Genomic DNA, 22,182 nt, shown 5'->3' with positions numbered 1-22,182 from the left:
GCATCCGTGTGTGATTTTAAAATTGTACCAATTTGTTTTATACATAAGGCACTTTCCCCTCCCTTTTGGGTGACCCAGACTACTTTATAGATAATTTAAAAAAAAAAAAAAAAGATGTGATGCAGTTGGAGGATCTGTAACATCTCCACAATTAAGTCTGAAACTTAAGGTCAAACGGAGGTAAGCTTGCTGTCCTTCCAGTCAACAAGCTTCCATGACACAACATGGTAGTGCCAGCAATTAATTTTATTTACAAGTGAGGTCTCACAACAAAATGTTGGTGCAACCACAACCTCTAAGAGGAGTACTCCTGTTGAGTGTCTTGAACAGGACCCTTGTAGTGCTGATGGGGGCTTGCAGGGCAGACTTCAGGAGGGAGGGGAAGTCAAGGACACCTTTTCCCCTGTGTCCCCATTGCTGAAACCTTCCCATTTAGCATGGAGCTTTTAAACTCCTTTATGTGCTTCATTCTAACCCTAATCATTCTGCTCCCCAACATACTATTAGCCTTTAGAGATTTGAGCAGGTCAATTTCTTCTCCCACCCCCACACTCTCCCTTCATTTTATTTTTAATTCCAACTGAGACTCAGCTACACTCAACACACTGTAGGTCCTGAAAGCTACTGAGCTTGGGTACTTGTTGGGCCATTTGGGTTTCCCCTGCTCTTTAAAACTAATATTCTTCTGTGTACCTGGGAAATGCTGAAGTATGCAGAAACCCCTGTCTTGTCTATGTTTGTTTGGACCAATTTCACTATCTCAGGCACCAACCAAAACTTCTATATTAAAAGAAATTATGTTTAGAGCCAGTTAGATAATATATATATTTTAGACATATAAATGCAAAAGGATTCACTGCTACTATTTATATACTGCTTTGGAGAGGAGAGCTGGTCTTGTGGTAGCAATCATGACTTGTCCCCTTAGCTAAGCAGGGTCCACCCTGGTTGCATTTGAATGGGAGACTAGAAGTCTGAGCATTGTAAGATTTCCCCTCAGGGGATGGAGCTGCTCTGGGAAGAGCAGAAGGTTCCAAGTTCCCTCCCTGGTTTCTCCAAGGTAGGGCTGAAAGATTTCTGTCTGCAACCTTGGAGAAGCCGCTGCTAGTCTGTGAAGACATTTCTGAACTAGATAGACCAATGGTTTGACTTAGTATATGGCAGCTTCCTATGTTCCTATGCTTTTCAACAAGAAGTTTGCAAAGCAGTTAACAGAGAAGAAGAAAAATCAGAGGAAGATGCTTTCCCATCCTCAAAAGGATCATAATCTAAAAGGAAACACGATGTAGACACCAGCAACAGCCACAAGAGGGATGTTGTGCTGGGGTTGAATATGGCGAGTTGCTCTCCTTCTGCTTAATATAAAGATAATCACCACTTGAAAAGGTGCCTCTTCACCCAATTAGCAGGGTTTAAAAGGTGCCTCTTTGCCCACTAGTGTACTGCAATCCAACTCTACACTTTGTAAGATTTAGCAACTTCTGTGATAGGTGTTAGTTATCCTATATAATAAAAGGCTTGAGTGTGATCCCGTGCGCCCATGTCTTTTTCGAAAAGATGCCGAAAAAGATACAGCCGCCCAGACATGGGCGGCCATATTGGCTAAGTTTAAGGGCCAAATCAGCCCATGTATTGGCCCCCGCGGCGCCGCCCGCCCTCCCAGCTGATTTTTGAACCAAGCCCCCCCCCTCGATTAAGGGCCAAATCAGCCCAGGCACTTGCCCCCGCGGCTTCCGCCACCGACCGACCGCCCACCTTCCCAGCTGCCGATACCTCCTTACCCCCGGACCACGTCCTTCGCTTGATCGGAATATCTATTTACAGAAGGAGACAGGAGCTCGCATGCAGAGCTCCACTCTCTTTAAAGTCTCTTCCCTAACTGGCACTATGGACGCGAAGGACGCAATAGGCTGTAGAAGTGTTTTATCAGGATTTAACGCAATACTCACCTGGTATGCTCTGTTTATTTGGTTTGCTGCCCAACTCGCATACTTCATATTGTCTTTCTTCATTTTTGCACTTGCCTTGGAATTGGAAGCAATGTGGCTGGCAGACTAAAAAAAGTGTAACGGGAAGGAACAAAAATCAGCAATACAACCTTGAGAAGTAAACTCAAGTAGCCAATACATGTGCAAAATAATGAAACTATGCATTAAAAAAAAGACTTTAGTGAAAGGATTAAGACATCATTTTATTGAAGTGAACATTTTGCCAATAAGAAAACAGAAACAGTGTCAGGTTGTTAAAGCAACCAGATAGAAGTGTGCCATTCGGAGACTGCTACAGAGGAGAGTTTCTTTTTTTGCTAGAGGAAGAGATGGCAGTGAACTTCATCCAAAGAATGATGCACTCAAGTTGTATGCTTTCCTGGACTCTGCCACATGGCAAACCACTCTTGTAACTCAAGGGAATTTCCAAGTCAGATTGTGATATGGCATAAAGACTTGCTGTTCAAAGCAAACTCACTACGCACTCGTAAGCCCCATGGTGCATCTAAAGCAGCCCTTTGGATCCCAGCCATCGCCTTTGTAACAATTTAGGGACTTCGAAGGAAGCACTTAAAAATGAATGCCTGACTGTGCATAAAAATCATGTTATTTCAGTTACAAGTCCTAAAAATGAAATGTTAGGACAGCTTCAAAAGAAGAACTGCTGTTAACACATACAAAACAGGAATGATCTTGTTTCCAGAAAATGCTAACATTAGAGACAGCGCATTATGACTGCTATTCTACAGGAATTTTCATTTGATCTGGCAGAATTAAAGAACTTCAGATCCTGTCAACAGACAGTAAAGCAGGAATCACAAGTGACCTGGGTTGTGTGTGTGTGGCAGGGGGGCGGGGGGAGTTTAAATGCAATTTCAGGAAAGTATTAATATTTGATCCTCTATACAAACATAAAATACAACAGTATAAATGCTCAAATTCTACCAGAAGATTGACTGACATCCTGATTACTGAGGTGAGGATGCTCCTAATGTATCTCCCATTTCTTCAGAATGCATACATGAGTCATGGGGTGTGGGGGGGTGATTTTTTGTGGATCTTCTCTGCCTCCAGAATTGTTCTGTGCCTTCCAGAAATATGTCCCCAAGGGTTGCATGACCATGAGTGACATATTTTCAAAAGGTACAGGGGAAATTCAAACACCCTCCCCGTGCATGCTACAGAAGAGGGACAATTTCAAGCTTGAGGATGCAGACTCCCTCTGTGTCCTCACTTCCTTAAGTCAGGATACCAGCCACTGTCATTTAACAAGAGTCAATACTAGGGCTTGAAGCACAATGAAACACAAACGCAATTGAAATGTGGATGAGTAGGTCAGTGAATAAAATACCCAGAATCCTAAATTCCCAACCTTTAAAAAATAAATAAATCCAGACTTTTAAACGAGAGCTTCGTGAATCTAATAACTGCAGGAGTTTTCTGTTGGTAGCATTACAGAACAGGAAGAGAATATGTGTCCCAGTGATACAGCTACATCTTTGCTCTTTTGGAGATAGATAAATAAATAAACAACATCTTTTGGGGAGTTTATTTTTACATGTAAATCCCACTGTTCCTCCAAGGAGCCCAGAGCTGTGTAAATAGCTATTCTTATACCCACCAACAACCCTGTGAGCTAGGTTAGGCTGAGAGTTAAGTGACACTTAAAAGGTAAAATGTGCCATCAAGTTGATTTTGACTCCTGGCACCCACAGAGCCTTGCGGTTTTCTTTTGGTATAATACAGGAGGGGCTTACCATTGCCTCCTCCCGCGCAGTGTGAGATGATGCCTTTCAGCATCTTCCTATATCACTGCTGCCCAATACAGTACCAGCGGGGATTCGAACCGGTAACCTTCTGCTTGTTAGTCAAGCATTTCCCCACTGCACCATTAGGTGGCTGCAAGTGACACTGAGGTAGCAAGATATTCTTTATCTTAAATTAAGAGAGGGGACCCCCCCTAAAATGTCTTGATTCCCATCTAAATATAAACTTCTGTCTGCTTCTCTAGTACCCAGTGCAAAGAGGCATGTCTCGCTACCACTGTTGCTTGCTCCCTGCTAATAAAGAACTCAGGCAGACAAGGAGAAGGAAGAACACTCACACCCTAGCCTCATTTTTCTATATACATGTAGTGAAAACACAAGCAAGCCAAGTCTGGCCCATGTCAACAACAAGCACTGTCCTGCAGAGTCACAATGGTGGCTCTTGCACTGGAAGGCTGGCTGGGAACGTGCTACGTACATATGCATCAAAGCACTTGTTCTGCCTCTGGTTCCCATTTCCTCTGGCCTTACTCCAAATTCTTTAGAGTTCTGTCACAGTGAGAGCTATGGATAACTTCCTACACAGATATGATTTCAGTATGGAAACACTGTGGCTATATCAAGCTATAAAAAAGCAAGTGGATTTGCCTTCAGCGTAATCCTTCAAGCCAAGGATTTCCCAGTTCTATCTTTCAAATGGATGAGTTTTAGACTTGATCCCACTTAAATCTAAGCCCTAGAACAATTTAGACTAGGTATGATTTGGTCCCTCAGTCCTCCAGCTTAATACATTTCTATATTTCAAATCTGAGACCTGACCAAGTTTTTTAGTTAGTGTTAAACACGTGTGGCAAACTCAGTCTCAGAATTTCACTTAGGTGTGCTTAACTATAATGGAGACCCGGGGGGGGGGGGGAGACACACCATGTTACTCATGAATGTTAGATCATGAAGAGAAATCCAACATACCACTCTTCCATTTTTGCTACAGAGCTTAACAATTGCCCTCTTGTTACCCCCTCTCCTTTGCTCAAATTTAAAAGTCAAATTCAATTATTCTAAGATCAACATGAAAGTGCTTTCAGTCTTACCATGTAAAGTCCAAACAATGCTCTCATGTTTCTGTTGTTCAGCTTCAACGCCTGTGCAAAATATTTTCTTGAGAGCTCAAGATTCTCGAGCCCTCCTTGGGTATATTTAACCTGTAAATGTAAGACTTGCTTTAAGTTTTACTTCAACACATGTTTTTATTTAAAACATTCTGAAAAGTTGCACCTTTTATAAATAAGACTCATGAATGGAAGCATTTGGGCATTCCCCTGCTCTAACTGAAAATGATACCAGAGCAATAATAGAGCTTTGAAAATTGAATTAAAAAGAATAGGGTATTCTACGAAAGGCAGAAAGCAGAGGTGCTCTTTTAAAATGCCACTTACTGAAGGACAAGATAACTGATTTTGAACTTCCCCAACTAGAAAAAGAAATGAACACACAGAGATGAATTAGGGGAGAAGCTGCAGGTGTGATGCAAAGATGTCAAAAGTGAGTGTGGCAGCTGTAGGACATGATTAGCATTCAGACTAAAGGCACAGTATACAATGATAATGGCTTGCTCATCCAGGACAACTCCTAGTCACCCACAACATTCTGGAATGCTCACCTCTGCAAACTGCTGGCAGTACAAGTGGTTGTGTGGGTTAGTCATCATGAGCTCCTCCAAGCAAAAAGCTGCCTTTGCGTAGCTGAAAAACGAGGACAGTTAAGAGAGCTAAAGCAAACGGCAGCTCTGGACCACTGCACTTATTATTACTACTGCAATATCAGAGCACAATGTCAGAATGTCTAGAGTAGAATCTAGTTCAAACCTGCTAACTTGGCAAAGAGGCACCTTTTAATGTGGTGATTCTTTTTATTGAGCAGGGGGAGAGTAACTGGCCCTCTCCACCCCCAGCACAGTACCTCCAGTGACTGTTGCTGGTGTCTATCTGATGTTTCTTTTAGACTGTGAGCCCTTTGGGGACAGGGATCCATCTTATTTGTTATTTCTCTGTGTAAACCGCCCTGAGCCATTTTGGGAAGGGCAGTATAGAAATCAAATTAATAATAATAAACAACAACCACAACAACCACCACCACCACAAAGAGGAGGAGAAAGCAGAAGTGTAAGCAGTTGGGTTTCAGCTTTCCACTCTTCTGCTGCTAACGTGCAAAGGGGGCCTGGCAAGCTTCACCCACAGCAGGAGAGATGGCTCTAGGGGCCATCAGGGACTTCCCATCTCATTGCAGATGGGATTCACAAGCCCCAGTATGTCCATTACAGCAGAAGTGAGGAAAGCACTAGTGAAACTAATTGTGGACTGCTGCTTCCCCCCATGACGTAGCCCTTGAATTGACTCGAAAGGGGCAAGCTCACATCAACGTGCAGCTTCTTTGCTCCTTGACACCATGCCTTCTGATCCCCACCCCCAGCATGCCAGTTACAGGATCACAAGGAGAAAATTCGGTATTGACTGGGCTGTGCACAGCAAGCAGGGATTTCTGCAGTTAAAGCAGCTGGAAGAGAGCCGCCATGACCACAAAGTTGCTGCCAGCCATATCCGTGCAGCGCTGGTTTCACAACCACCTCTCAGTGCGAGCCTATACCCAGGAACAGCTGAGGAGACATGGAAGGGGAAAAACATCTTCCAGTATCAAAAGAGTCAGCACCCTTCTTTCCCACTCTCTCCTACATTTAATAACACACACATTTTAACCCAAAGCACGAAGTTCCATGCTGTCTCTCTCTTTACTAGGAACAGTTACACCAAATGGGGAAGAGTCGGCAATTCTGTCAAGATCAGCAAGTGGCAACTAATTAACGGAGCAAGGTGAACAAGAAGCCATGTGGGAATCAACTGTGAGGATACTGAAGTACAAAAAGGCAACTCGCAATCCCAGAAAGACTGAAATTCAGACTCGCAGAATTAGTAGTTACAATGGTAGACTTAATCCATGATGATTTAACTAAGTGATATAGATCACCAAGAAAATGAAGTCGACTTTTCCACTTTGCAATCCATATATTTCCTGTATATATGCATACATGTGAGCTGGTTGCTATAACAACTAACACATATTGGTTTGTAGCTAAATAGAGGCTTTATATCTAGGAACAGAATCCATAATCTTTGCTCATGAAGCCCACATCCTTTGTGCCAGAGAACAACTGTTAAGACACATGGGAGCCAATTACCAAGTAAATGGAGCTGGAGCACCCCATCATCATTACAGCAACCCCTGCACTTCCCAAATATCTGTTCCTGAGGGTCAGGAGACTCTCTGAAACTGGATTTTGTGGGATGCAGAGGAATCTGTGAAAGTCACTCCCTGCCTTGCTCAAATGAAGTGCTTTTTGGATGCGCAAGAGCCATTGGGATGGAACCCAATGGATTTTTGTTTGGTCATGCACTTGAAAGGACAAGTCAAGCAAGGTAAGGACTACAGTCCAGCTCACTATTCAGTGTCCCTTTGCCCATGGCAATAAGTGGGCTTAGGCATGTTTAACTCTCCATTAAGTATAGCCTCCAACTCTTTATTGCAATATAGTGCCCAGAAGCAAGCTCCTGAAACTACCAGGCAAAACACATTTTTTCTATGAGATGTCAAGTAAGCATCCATATTCTTTGGTTAGTAATCATGAAGCGAACAATCCCCTGCTAACTTGGCAAAGATGCACCTTTTAACGTGGTGATTCTCTTTATTTAGCAGGGGGAGAGTAACTGGCCCTATCCAACCCCAGCACAGTACCTCCAGTGACTGTTGCTGGTGTATATTTTGTTTCATTTTAGATTATGAACCCTTTGGGGACAGGGCTCCATCTTAATTATTTATTATTTCTCTGTGTAATTTCCCTGAGCCATTTTTGGAAGGGTGGTAAAGAAATCAAATACATACATACATACATACAATCAGCCAGAACAGTATGTCTGATAGAAAGTAATGGATGGACTTTTAACAGACCAGCTTTCACACATTAGTATTAAATTCAGATTTTATTTTGAAACAGGTCACTTTTAGAAAAATACTAAAACAAGTGTTTAGAAAATAATATTTTTTTTAAAAGTCAGTTTGATCTTATCCTTGCCATTTGACCCCACTGTTTACAAACTTTGTTTTGCTTTGTTACCAATGTATATTTTTAATATACACATCTGTCAATGCAGGAAAGCATTTCACACTTCTTAAAAATTGGTTCTAGAGCACAAAAGTTTACACTACAATCAAAAAGGTTTAGTTCTCAAAATGCCACAAGATGCTGTTATTTTTACAAGAGATTTAGCATGCTTAATTGCTTGGATCATATATGCCCATCATTTATTTAAATATGTATTACGCTGAATATTATTATGCATATTGCACACGTACATTAGGCTATTCCCACCCTATTTTCTGACACACATCAAAAATCTGGACACTAAAATTATCTGTTGAGCTCTGTGGTCAACAAGAACCCGTGTTATTTCTTTGCTGTGAGAAACTGAGCTGCTTTTTGAAATCTAATGCAGAGAATCTCATTATTTTGCTAGGCTCTGAAAAGGAAGGAAGGAAACAACGTGGTACAATTCAAGCCATGGATGAAAAAGACAGACCAGCGGGGTGGGGAGAGAGACCCACCTCACAATGACTTGCCTTGGAATGAAGGTCAGAATTAATGCTGCGATATTAGAAAACTTGAACTAAGGCTCTGAGCTAATCCACTCACACTGGGATTTCCTCATGCCACTAAAGCAATAAAAAGCTAACAAAAACATTGAATATCCAATAAGAAAGTTCCTACAACACTCAACATTCTTCATTATGTGGCACCTTGTACCCAGGAGACCAAATACCCTTATTTTGAAGCTACAGCATTTTCTTCCTTAAGGCAGCACTAATGTGTGCTTTCAGCCCATGTCTTTAATATGTCTTCTCACAGAGGGCAGCTCCTCAAGTTGAAGTGCAGTTCATGCATACAATTTCTTAAAATATTGAGCATTTATACGTGGAGCACAAAAATCAAAATAATGTTGACAACCTGTCTACCCAAGCTGTGTGTCTATTTAAATAAAATGTTTCTGATAAGTAGGTGAGATTTCTTCCAAATCATTTTTTTAAAAAACGCTTCTTAAATTAAAATAAATGTTAAGGAAGGAAATTGGCAGCCTCAGTAGAAAACATGTATATGTTGCTTGTCCTAATAAAATGAAATTGTGTATTTTCCAACAAAGACCTTCAGGGCAAAAAAAAAAAAAAAGTCATTAGGATCTCTTCCTTACACGTAAAAACCCCTTTCAGCCCTTTGTGCTCTGCAAATAACTTACTCATGTTCATTGATGTAAAGTTCTGCAAGTTCATGCCAGGCTTCTTGGTCCCCAACAAACCTAAACAAAGGGAGAGAGAGAAAATCTTTCAAATGAACAGCATGGAGGCGAAAGAGTAAATCAAATGTAAATTCCATTTTAATTAAAAAAGATTTATCAGTATAGCAAAACACAATCCATTTTCTTATAAAAACACTCACTGTTCCAGATACTCATTCAGCTCTCGAATGGCTTCTGCATTTTTCCCCTGGGCTTTTCGAATGGCAATCTTACGCTTTCTTGCTGCCTGTGGGTTGACGTTAACAGAGGATTATGTGCTCATAATTCCCTGGGTTTTTGTAAAAGGAGGCAATTTGACTGTGCAAATTATTATCTCAAAGCCAGAGGAATTCCACTGCAGAGCAACTACTTGGCTGCAGTTTATAAATATACCCTATGACATCCTGCTGAGAGATTTAAGAACTCTTCTTGCTATCGCTTTACGTGGGTTTTACTTTTCATGTGCAAACTGTATGCATCATTTCATCCAAATAGGTGACTGGCCAAATCTGATAATTACAAAGCTGCAGGGGACCCTAATCTTGATCCAGCCCAGAGTCCACCAGTCTATCATTCATGTGCTCCATGCCTCAAGGATAGCCAGTCATTGGAGATTACAACATTGCACTGCAACGATTGCCACTGTAGTGGCAGAAATATCTCTAAGCTTCCAAGATCTTGTCTGTCGTCTTAAAAAGGAACCCAAAATTTATTTGTTTAAGTGTCATTATGCAAAATAGAAACTTGGGTTTGCATGCTGCAGTGACAGTACAAAAGATGGGCAGTGTGGTGCATAGATTCCTGGCAGCCTAACAGGCTTTAGGAAAATTTCAGTTTCTAGCAGAGGTAAACTGTTATCTGGCAGCTGTTCCGTCAAATTAACAATGTCATAAATGGAAAACAAATCAAGAGACACACCCTAACAACCTCCGTCTGGGAGCAGAAGCCATTGACCAAATAACTGAGCCAACTTGTACTTAAAAAAAACACACACACCACAATTTTATAGCAACAGAGCTGACAGTTCATCACCATGAGAAGGGTTCTTTCTTTCCACCTCTGAATGCCATTCTTTCAGAAAGGGCCTCCTCAGATGGTTTGGAGTTAGACTTTCCTACGGCTGCTGCTCTATTTGTAAGCCACAGTATTCAGACACAACAGAAACCATTCAGACCCCTAATCCTTCGACTGTTGGAAACATTATATCTTTTTTCTAGAGCGCATGTAGAAACTGATCGTTATCTTGTGCTAACCCCTAGCAGACATTCGATCACATCAGAAGACTGCAAGGTTTGGTCAAGAGCGTGTACTACCTATATGTTAGGTCACCTGTATTAAGCCACATATGGAATTTCTTATGCTACAATCAAGCAACTTTCTTGAATTCCACACATTTATGAAGTGTTCATACTTTTTTCCTCTGAAGTTCCGTTACCGACTAAAAGCCAAGGCTATGAGGAAGTTGTACTACAATCTACAGCTAGGCATCTATAACCCATTATAGGTGCCAGTTTACAGTTAGAATACCCAAATGTGTTCAACCACCTTCTCTCTTTCAACAAACCATGTTATGTGGCTTACTGGTAATATAGTTTGCCTATAACTAGTCAAGGCTTGGGACTGCCTAAGTCAGGAATGCATGTGGGATTCAAGGCAGTCCTAAGCCTTGACTAGCTACAGGCAAACTGTATTACCACATAACATGGTTGTGCCCATCTTCTAGTAGCATCCATCAACTCCTCGCTGAAGGGAGGGACACTCACAGTATTAGATAAAAGGTGGCTTTAAATATTGACCAGGGAATCAAACCAAAATTGAATCTAAAAATATCTTGGTTGCTTTGAACTCTGCAACACAAAATGTGGTTCAAATAAAGGGGTTCAACAATCAAGACACTGAGCTTGATTAATGCTTTATTTGCCTGGCTTTTAATAAAGGACACCCCCCCCCCTGCTTTTCATTCAGAATCTTGGGGAGGGGGAGGTGTCACATACAAAACAGAAATATTTTCCTCTAGCAAGTTACAAAAATATCATTTTAGCGTTACATTGAAAGCAAGTTTGATATTGATTTTGCATGAATTTTTAAAAAAATAAGTTAGCATCTTAAAAAATACTGATGAACTTGATCCAAAATTGAACCCAAATTTTTAATGGTTCCATTTACTAGTATTGAGTAAATGCTTTATAAATTGATATTTCCAAACAGAAATGTAATCACTGTGTTGCAAAAGGCATGGCTACAACAAAGCAATGGGAGTACCAAGTTTAGGTAGCCATTGCACAATCCATCTAACACACACACACACACACACACACACACACACACACACACACACACCATATATATTATAGTACAGACACTTTTACCCAGATGGCAATTAAGCTTTTGGTAAGAAATTATAATGTATGAATCAGCTGAAATTAAGCACTCAACTATAAACTTCTATTCAAACTTATGGTCCAATTTAAAGATTAATACTGGAAACTATTTTAGAGTTGGGCAGACTGTAAGGTTAAACTTATTAAGTTAGGAAGATCTTATGATCCAACTCATTAAGCAAACTTACTCCAGCGTTTAGTGATCATCTCTTTTCAGGATAACTAGAGCTTCACAATCATTTTAGGACCTACAGAAATTTGCATGTTGTTTCTCCATCAACAATGAAAGAGAATGAAGTCTATCACACAATTATTTTAAGAAAAACTTATTTCTGTCCTGCTATATGAAATGTTCTCTTCTACTGCTTGCCCTTACAGAAAAATCCAAATGCATTTATTGTAAGTCAGAACAACTAGATGTAAGAAAGATCATTTATCTCTATTTGTATTGCAGCTGATTTAGGGAATATTTCATTCAAAAAGTGCAACCAGTAGCCTGCCCCTCCAATAGTATTGTTGACGTGATGGGTAGGTCAGTCAGAAATGATTCATTTCAATAGCTAGGCTAGAATGCATCTGCAAAGGTATTTGGAATTCTTCTCAAAACAAGAGATGCTTGAGAACCAGCTTGATATACAAGATGATCCCAACCCCCATTCCATTCAAAACGAATTTCAGGACCTGGTCAAAAATGTGTGTGCCTGAAACCAGATCCGTTTTGCTTGACCATGCAGAACTGGTGACATGGAATTTCCTCCTATCCATTTCCCAGCATTTGGAACAAAACCCTATAGAGATTACTGGCTGGCTCTGCAAAGCCACCATTCTTAATGGAAAGATATATGTCATCTTAAAGAAACACTTATGCTATAATCGGTATCAAATGAGCCAAGGAGCCTTAGTATGTCCCATATTTCTTTATTATACAATGAACCATTCCAAGCTATTCTTTTTTTAAAGGCTAATAATACCCAATTTGGCTCAAGAACTAATCCTCCATTTGTCATAATTTTTTTTTAATTAGCATTAAGCAGACTCAAAGCAAAGTGAGGATTTGAACATTTGTCAACTTCTGCATTTGGTTAGCAAGAGACTAACATACAGTTTGGAAAGAGCTTTTATCAGGAGATGGATTTGAAGTTGATTACTCTCTCATGAAAAGGAAGTCTGCCACATTTTGGATTTCTTTTGTTATTAAAAAAATCCCAGAAAATGTGAAAACTTGACTTGAAGCACAAAATTAACATTGTTCAGCTTTTTCAAGTGAAGACTATGGCTTGGATCTAAGAGCTCAAGCAGAAAGCGCTTCCACTCGCTCAAAGTAGGGGTCCTATCTTCACCCATCCTGCACCCACTACAGATGACTGTCCCACATCCCATGCTGTTCCAGAGGGCCCCCACAACCCTCAGGAGTAGCTTTTCAGGAAGCACAGTGGGCTGTAGAAAGAATGGATAGAACTCGGGAATCCTATCTTGCACAAGCAGAAGGCTTTTTTCTCCACTGCCACCTTTGGATTCAAACTCAACTCATTAGAACAATACATATTGACTTCTAACTTTTTCTGAATTTTCAAGGACAAGACTAATAAGATGTGATCCTATGGCCACAACAGCTCATACAATCAAGAACAAGGATACTTGCTGCACTCCAAAGAAGTTCTAGTGGCCCTCTAGATGCTTCAAGATAACAAGAACCAGTTAAGAGTCTCCACTGAACAAAACAGCTGAAGATGCCTGTATGGAAGAAATGAACTCAAATGCATTTCATTCTTCATCTAAGGAATCAAGACTATGTATTATACAAGCTCCTTGTATCTACTTGATGAAGACTCATGGATATATGTTCAAATTGAAATATACTTGGTGGCTTGTTGTAGAACGCATCTTTAAGTAGATGCTGCATTTATTCTTAGTGTTGTACACTGGGTCTCTATTGTTGGTTTGTTTCCGCAAGTACCTCAGCAGCAGCCACTGCCACGATTTGCCTCAACACAATGGTGCTTGGACCCTAGCCTGCAAAAGGCACAGCATCAACAGAGGCAGGATTCCTTCAAAGTCATGCAATATTTAACAGTAATGATAGGATTTTAAAATGGTGTGATACAGAGAATAACTCAGCAATCCCCTACTTGCCAAAACTGGATTCAGTTGAGCTGACTTCATTGTTGTTTTATAGCAGCCAAAGCTCTAAGTTCTGTCCATCAGTCATGAATGATGAATTATACCAAATGGAACAAAAAGAAAAGCAGACGATTGGCAGCTTTTTACCAAAATAATGTGTTAGACCATTTTGGTGTCCGTGAAGCTCCCTGTCATCAGGTGCTTGAATTTTAAAAAATGCAGGGAGGTGTGTGGAAAGGGCCTTATTTGTTCCTTATTGTTTAAAGCCATTTGTTCACAGGTTCTCTTTACTTTGTCTTTTCGAAAACACTCAGAACTTGAGTGCTAAAGTCTCCTTTTATTGAAGTCTGTCTTTTTAAAAAGAAAGACAGTATGTTTTTGTCAAGTTTCAGTAATTCACACCAAGTATTACAACACAGAAAGTGTCTCTCTGCAACCAAAATGACTTCAAACATGTTACAGATAGGAAGCCTGATACAATAATGATCTAGTTCTAGAAGTTCAGAATACTTGAGGAAGACAGAGATGGGAGACCAAATAGCTGTGGTAGAATAAAACAGTACCCATTTCCACTCATTTGCTCAGTTTCTCATAATATGATTCAGTTTCATAACTCAACTTATGTTTCCATCCAGCAATTCAATTACTTTCCGGAGAATGCTCTAAAGGCAGTGGTGTTTCAAAGAGATCAGGTTCCGCATTTTTTTTTTCAAGGTAGAAAACTGTTTAAGAGCTTGAGCCTGAAAGGCAAGGATTCAACTGCTGAAGCTAATGGAAGACAACAAAACCTAGACTTGTGTAAAACACACTGCTGAGAACCAATTCTCACCGAGTGTGAAGGTTGCAGAGTCTTTCCATGGAACTGGACTATGACTTTTAAGTGTTGCATTTTAAATTTAAGCTTTTCAAAACACCTTTTGTGTTACATACAAGAACAAAAATCCACTTAGCAGTTCTTAAAAATCAAGATGGTTGCCCCATCTCCATTTCAAAGCTTCAGAATGCAACAATGACTGGCACAAAGATGCACTGTTGATTACATAAGCTAGAGTTTACAACTCTCTGTACCCTAATGGAAAGAGCTGTTGGATATTAAAGTTGTTTTCAATCCTGGTGCGGCCCTATCTTTCCTGTTTGAAACTGTCAGCTCCTGCAATGCGTGATTTTTACATGACTTATGTGAACAAAAGTCTATGCTTCACTTGCCAAACAAGAGAAAATGTTTAATATATCTAAGCAACTCCATGTGTCAGCACACCAGAAGAGACTGCTTTAAGCTCTGGTTAGTGCCAAGACAAACTCAGCAATAGTTTCAGTTTAAAACCATGAAGCATTTATTTTCCTACAGCAGCCACATGTGCGCATGGAAATAATTAACAGGTAGATGACATATAAACAACTCCCATACCTGACAATTTATCAAAACTTTCTGCTTAACTTACTTTCTTTAGCACACAAGATTGAACCTGAAGAAAATAGGCTTTCACTCAATATTGCACAGATTCTAGAATGGTAAGAAATGCAAGTAATCAGCTGTTCTGTTGCAACATCGAGTGTTTTCAGTATTAATGTCTGGCAAATTTGGAATGTGTTAGTACAATGTTATTGAAAGAGCAACACCAGGAATTGAAATCATAACAAATAGAAAGAGTGTAAAAACTATTTAGACACAATGTTATGAATGGTGTTGTCTTGAAAAGGTTTCCAGAAAACCCAATGCCGTATTAGGTATTAATGGTTGCAGTTTGTTGTACCTAGTAAATACAAAAAGCCAGACACACACAGAGAAGAAATGCAATGCTTGCAATCTTGTAGCCTGTCTGTACATGAACTTTCTATAGTTCTTACACAGAGATCGGTACGGAAGCAGAAATTTCCCCCCTCAAAAAAAAAGAAAAAGAAAAAAAAGCAGGTTTATTACTACAGCAACTGGTCAAATAAATACTTTCATCTAAATCATTTGATAACATTTGTTTTCTAATTCATTCAGCATGACATCTAGCATGCATGCAGAGGATTTTGGCTTTTTGTCAACATTTGGCTCACCATATCCAAGTTGACCTGTTCCAAAAAACAAAACTACCAAATAGCAAGGGTGTGGTCCATTGCTTTTAGCTGATAAAATTACCCTGCTCCAATCTTTTCTCAAAGTACGGAAGAATTTTATAACATAAGCCACATCTGCAAAATTCTAACAGAATGCCTTGCATTAGCATCTGCTTTTCTGTTCTAGAAGAAAACAAGATATGGATAAACCTAAATCTAGAAATGCAATATAAACAACATGCTGCAGCCGCCGTCACCACTACCGCACACCTTTTTCTCTGATCATTTAGGCCTTTCAATAGAAAGCTTTCTTCTAGCATTTTAAAACAACAGTTGGTCCAACAAAGGTATCACCTCAATCACTTCTCATTATCTGAGAACATAGCTATGAAGACTGAAACACTTCCCCAGGAAGCCTACTATGTCACCAAAATATGTCCCTGAGGGTTGAGCAACCCATGGGGACATATTTTTGAGTAGCACAGAGAGCTTCCTAGGGATGGATAGGGTATCAAAAATTGTCCCTTACCTGCTCCACTGGTGCAGTTAGTTGGGAAGTTCTATTAGGTTATTCTCACTGCCTTGGTGCATCCGTGCTCTGTATGTCAGCCATTATGGTCATGGTAGGCAATGCAGTATAATGAGCATGGGGAATATGCCTTACTATATTTTTCAGGTGATAAGAAAATAGTACTGCGTTGCCTTCTCTAACCATTTTACAAGACAGAAGACTAATAAATTAAATGGAGCAAGACACATGGGAAGGTGACTAGCAAGGACAAGATCTTCATCTCCTTTGGAATTTGAAGCTGTTATACTCATAGCTGAGAAGCCTGGCAAAGCTTTTTCTGTTTGCTGAACATTTCAGCCACCTCTGCCAATCCACTTTCCACTCCCACTCTTATGGAAAAAATTTCAAAATTATGAACTGGACTCTTAGAACCATAGTAAGAGTTGAACACAACACACTAAATCATTCTTTTGATTTGCCTCCTGACGTCTATAACATTTATTGGCATCTAGATTACATGCTCAATGAGGACCAATTTTACCATTCTACTGCATCTAAGCTAGAAATGTTAATATCAGTTCAGTGCCGCATGTAATGAACTAACTATGTCAAATGTTTCCCAGTTTGGAATTCTAAGCAAAAATTCTTATAAACAAGGCTTTTAGAATATTAACACAAAGTATGTAACTCTAGCATTATTTTTCTATTCAACTTACAGTATTAGTAGAATCTTCTTGTAAAATCCTGTCATAAAGTTGGATCGCATCATCATACCTGGTGCAAGATGCAAAAAGAAAAACATACAAGTTAATTCTATAGAGCTCTAGCAACTGCATCTGCTTAAAGTCTTCTGACCCAATCCAGCAAGAGAAAGATGCGTACTGCCAGAATATGCAGATATGCATGTGCAGCTTCTTCATGGTGCTAATCCAGTCCCACTGAACAGGGTGGATATGCATTCTGGTGCAACAGGGGCCATCAGCTGCTCTGCAAGAGTGGCTGGGAAATTGTGTGACTGAAGCTGGATGGAGAGTTGTGTTCAATAACTTGCTTACTTTCTGATCAAGACTATAACAACAACAGAAGCAGCCATAGAACAAATCAGACCAGCAATCCATAGCCCAATCCGGCCTAATCTAATTATCAGTGGCTTCGTGAGTTTTCAGGCAATCCAGTGACCAGAGATCCTATAACTGGGAATGCCAAAGATTTAAGCTGGGACTTTATATGCGCAATTCAAATACTCAACTACTGAAGTATGGCCCTTCATCATTATCAGGGGCTCATGTCAAATATAAGCAGCCTCTTCTTCCTTGTGTGGTAATTGTGTGTGCAGGTAGGTCCTTCAGGAAACATCCTAGATTCAAATCTTTTCCAAGTGCTTATTTAATGTTTACATTAAAGGAAACATTAGAGCAAGGCATGCTACAGCCTGCTGCAATGAAAGCAAGCAGCCACACCAGACACTCCAACCAGCACTTTGCTCTACTCCTTTCATACATGAACCCAAATTTGCTCCCTGTACATACATTTCCAGGTTTTCTTACAGGGATGACTTTCAGAAACCACACTGGTAAGCTTCTCTTTCACCCCACCCTCTTCTTTGGAAATATCTGAACAGGTTTTGTGGCCCAAGTAGAGAAGTTGCATTATTAGCAAGGACCTCTTTATAAACACCTTGGCATTTTTATTTGCTGTCTGTGTATTTAATTGAGGTTCCAGTTTCTAATCCAATTTTATACTACTCTGCTGCTTGTTTACTTCCATTGTCATGTTGTTTTATTGTGATCTGTCACTCTTGTGAGTTGCCCCAAGCATCATTGTACTAGAGGGGTGGAATATATATATTTTAAATAAATAAAAACCAGCATAGCTATGCCAGGCCAAATGTTGTATTCATCTCAACTTCTAAGATGCTACAAGTAGATATTTTCAAAAAAATATTTCTATACAAACAGAGACTATTTTAGAAACACAAATCCACAAGACTCCAAATTCCACTGTGGATTACCAAATCTTCACAAGGGCAGCATATGTAATATTCATAGCCTTCCCCATGAGATATTTCAATTTTCTTTCATAAGACATCCTAAAATATGGATTATGCTACTGAAATCCAAGATAAAGTTGCTAAAATGTAGAAATCATTTCCAACATACGCATTTTTAATTTGTTACATTTTATGTGCATTAAATTCTCTAATACCAGACCACGATGGCTAAAGTCTGTTTATCTTTGACTGACAATCACAATGCTTATTATCAAATACTCAAAATTCACTCCTACAAGCAATTTTGATTACAGGAGAAGTTTTTCTTTTTAAAGCTGTGTCTGGAAAATATTTTTTAAAATTTCCGTTACCTCTCCATGGCTTCAAATCGCATGCCAGTTAACCGCTTAACTCTGTGACTCCCAGGGAATTGCCGTCGTAGTTCTTGAAGGCAAAACTATATTTTTTAAACACCACAGGGGGGAAAGAAAAAGAAGGTAAGGAACACAGTTTTCTCTCAAGTTGGAAACCAACATTTGAGTGTTTGAGTACTGTAAAAGAGATTCATCTGGCAGTGGCCTCTCTTAATACAACCCGAAGTACCATATCAACACTTCTTTAGCAATGTTTTGAGAAATACTAGGACACACACAGAACCCAAATTTCAGGCTACAAAAATATCCTGTAGTCCTTATCTTAAAAAAAGAGGAAAAAACCCAAACAACCCTATGACTTATAAACAGAACCATTCTTTTGAGTTTCAGCTGAATAATGCAGTTTGCACTCCTGTGGATACAATTATAAGATGCAGGAAGATTAAAATAAGATGGTAACAGACTAAATCTATAACCTAGATTGCTACTTTTGATTAAAAGCAAACAGTTGCTTATTAGATATGTTAATAAAAGGGTATCAAGGGCAAATGTAGAGATTTTTAGATGTAAAACTAATTCAAAGTGAATGATTTCCTGAAATCAGAAGAAAGTGGAGCAAAATTTTCAGCAGCAGGAAATATGAAAGTAGTATTACAAAATATTCTGTAAGAAGGTCTATATGGAAAATATGGACGGGCCTTCTCTATTTCTGCCCCGTTGCTCTGGAATATGCTCCCAGCTGGAATAAGAGCTTCACTATCTCTGACAACTTTTAAAAAGGAAGTCAAGACATATTTGTTCACCCAGGCTTTTAATTAGATGCTGTTTTGATGGTTTTTAACACGGTTTAAATTATTGTGATTTTCTCCTTTTTATTTTCTTGTAATTTGTATTTTATTGTGAACCAAGAGACATAAGTTTTGGGAGGGATATAAATATGTCAAATAAATAAATAAATAAATAGCCAAGCATCACAGAAAAATGAAGTTGACTGAGAGAACAGGACCTTTTAGAATGAGTGAGACTGGTCAGATAATTAAGATCTCAAATTAGATCTGATCACAACAAAATCTTGAAATGTAAAAAGGAATGCTGATACAAGAAACTGAGACACTTCATTCTTCAACAGTAGTCCTATGGTATGGGTCACCTAATGGCTGAGTGACTAGGTGAGCCTCCATCAATGCTTCTCCTCCATCCCTTCCCATTAACCCTCCTCTGCAATTCAAGTGGCCATCCCCAGTTTTATCTGTAGTATTTCATTGGGACAGTGCTCCTCAGAGAAGCCGGTCAGGAAATTGGTTTGTCTCTCCTGACAATTCAGCTAAATGACTTCAGACTAGAGGCTTAACAGCGTGGCAGCCAAGATAGATAAGATCAACAGCACTGTTTTGGATATAGTAACCAAAATCCAGACTAAGTTACTCAATAGGATTACCCAGGAGTTACTCTAAAGTCTTACTGAGTTTTCCTCAGTATGTCAGCCAGTGATCATGGTGTGACAAAGGCAGGCTAAGAAGATACTGGCTGGCATACTGAGTAAAATTACTCAGAGCAGTCCCATTGAAATTAAAAGGATTTCTTAACTTGTCCTTTTAGTTTCAATGGGATTACTTTGAGTAATTTTCCACAGTATGTCAGCCAGTGATCAAAGAAAATCAAAGCATGAATCAAATTTTCAGCAGTAGGAATTAAGATTAAAAGTGCATCTTAGAAACCAGCCCACTGGCCTTATTTCATATCTATTTTGTTGTTTAAATTTTCAGTGCTCAGAATGATGTATTGATCATTAATCATACAGACCCAGAGTCTACAGTCTTGCAGCCCCTACATAAATTACATTTAACTGAGGCAACCCCAACTCTACCAGATTCCCAGACCCCTTGCTTCTATTCTTTCATTTAAAGAGAAAAAATGAAACACATGGAAAGAAAATACTAGAATTGAAAGAAAACTGTGAGAGAGCGCATAATTGAACCTACATAAGGCAAAGAAAATAACACTCCCATCTTCTCACACAAAGGTACTGCAGGTGATTTCACTAAAGCCATGTGTTGTGCTTAAGCTTGATAACAAGACTTTCTTATACAAGGTGGTGGAAGAAACAGTCCTAAGACCACCAAATGTTCAGATCAACAGCTAGGGGAAGGTCTCCTAACACACCTCACTTGTAACCACTGCCTCACAATGGAGGCCTCCCATTTGCAAAGTTTTCTTACAGCCAAGACCTTAAGAGTGCGAACACTGCTTTAGAATCTGGTGTGTGCAGCTGTGGCAAAAGGCCAGTCAAAATTATGGCTAGTTTGAGTGACTTTCAGTTAAGTACGTGGACAAATAAAAATCTGAAGTTTTCATTAAGCTTTTAAATTGCAGTGTGAAAACCAAGTAGTTATATACTGCATGGATCATGCTGAGTTTCTTATAGGACACTTTGGGGGCAGAAGTTCACACTTAAAACTGTTGCTGTAATTATTAGTATTATTAAAAAAATCACAGGTTTAAACTTGTTGATTGGTTCCTTTCCAAAATATAAATCTAAACAGGGAAAGTACTGATGCAAAGATTCTCCATTTCTCTGTATTTTCACATGAATAATCATTTTTGTTTGCTTCTTTTGAACAGAGAATTCAAGAGTTGTTGCTCCTACCATATAAACTGTTTAACCATTTGGCTTCTGAATATCCTAGTCTAGGCACCACAGTTAAACTTCTAGGCACAATGGCTCTCTGGTGCCTGGGATTTGTCAAGCCCTGCCCTAAAATGTAATCTGCATTACTACAACCATGTCACAAAATTACATAACATCATAGCTAATATAGTCTAGAAATTGTTATCTGCAGATTTCAGAGAATATGATCATAAGTACAGCCCTGATGGATCAGGCCCAAGGATTATCTAGTTCAGAACCTTGTTTCACACAGTAGCCCACCAGATTCCTCTGAGAAGCCCACAGGCAAGAGGTGAGGGCATGCCCTCTCTCTTCTTGCTGTTGCTCCCCTGCAACTAGTATTTAAAGGCATCTTGCCTCTGAGGCTGGAGGTGGCCCAAAGTCACCAGACCAGTAGCCATCGATAGACCTGAACTCTATGAATTTGTCCAAGCCCCTTCTAATACCATCCAAGCTAGTGGCCATCACCACATCCCATGGCAAAGAATTCCATAGGTTAATTATACGCTGGGTGAAATAAGTATTTCCTTTTGTCAGTCCTAAATTTCCTGGTCTTCAGTGTCATGGGATGACCCCTGGTTCTAGTGCTGTGAGAGGGAGAACATTTTCTCTGTCCACTTTCTCTACTCCATACATAATTTTATACACCTCTATCATGTCCTCCTGCAGTCACCTCTTTTCCAAACTAAAAAGGCCCAAATGTTGTAGCTTTGCCTCATAAGGAAGGTAATTCAGGCCCCCTTGGTTGCCCTCTGAGCTCACACTGGGGGAAAACCAACACCAGAAGTCTAACCTTCGAGGCTTACATAAAAGGCTGGGAATACTTTATTGAAAATTTCTAGACCACTTTTCTATTTGTGTATTCAAAGTGGAACCTATGTTGAAAACAATAAATAGATTAGGTTTGCATCTGACAGGAAAAGGAGGCCACTGCACAAGCCCGACAAGCCTCTTGTGAG

General features: G+C 39.6%; 1 protein-coding gene across 1 annotated transcript in view; it reads right to left on the bottom strand.

Moving 5' to 3' along the window:
- Window positions 1-22,182, bottom strand: part of EMC2 (ER membrane protein complex subunit 2) — a 57,108-nt gene that overhangs the window by 7,628 nt on the left and 27,298 nt on the right. The window contains exons 4-10 of the mRNA XM_053246914.1: window positions 18,553-18,638; window positions 16,908-16,965; window positions 9,294-9,379; window positions 9,094-9,153; window positions 5,415-5,496; window positions 4,846-4,956; window positions 1,950-2,054 (exon numbers count right to left, since the gene is read on the bottom strand). Of these exons, the coding sequence (XP_053102889.1) occupies window positions 1,950-2,054; window positions 4,846-4,956; window positions 5,415-5,496; window positions 9,094-9,153; window positions 9,294-9,379; window positions 16,908-16,965; window positions 18,553-18,638 (588 nt within the window). The remainder of the gene's footprint in view (window positions 1-1,949; window positions 2,055-4,845; window positions 4,957-5,414; window positions 5,497-9,093; window positions 9,154-9,293; window positions 9,380-16,907; window positions 16,966-18,552; window positions 18,639-22,182) is intronic.

This window comes from Hemicordylus capensis, chromosome 4 (assembly GCF_027244095.1).
Source record: "Hemicordylus capensis ecotype Gifberg chromosome 4, rHemCap1.1.pri, whole genome shotgun sequence".
In the NCBI taxonomy this organism is placed as follows: domain Eukaryota; kingdom Metazoa; phylum Chordata; class Lepidosauria; order Squamata; family Cordylidae; genus Hemicordylus; species Hemicordylus capensis.
This window is presented reverse-complemented; position numbering and strand designations above follow the sequence as displayed.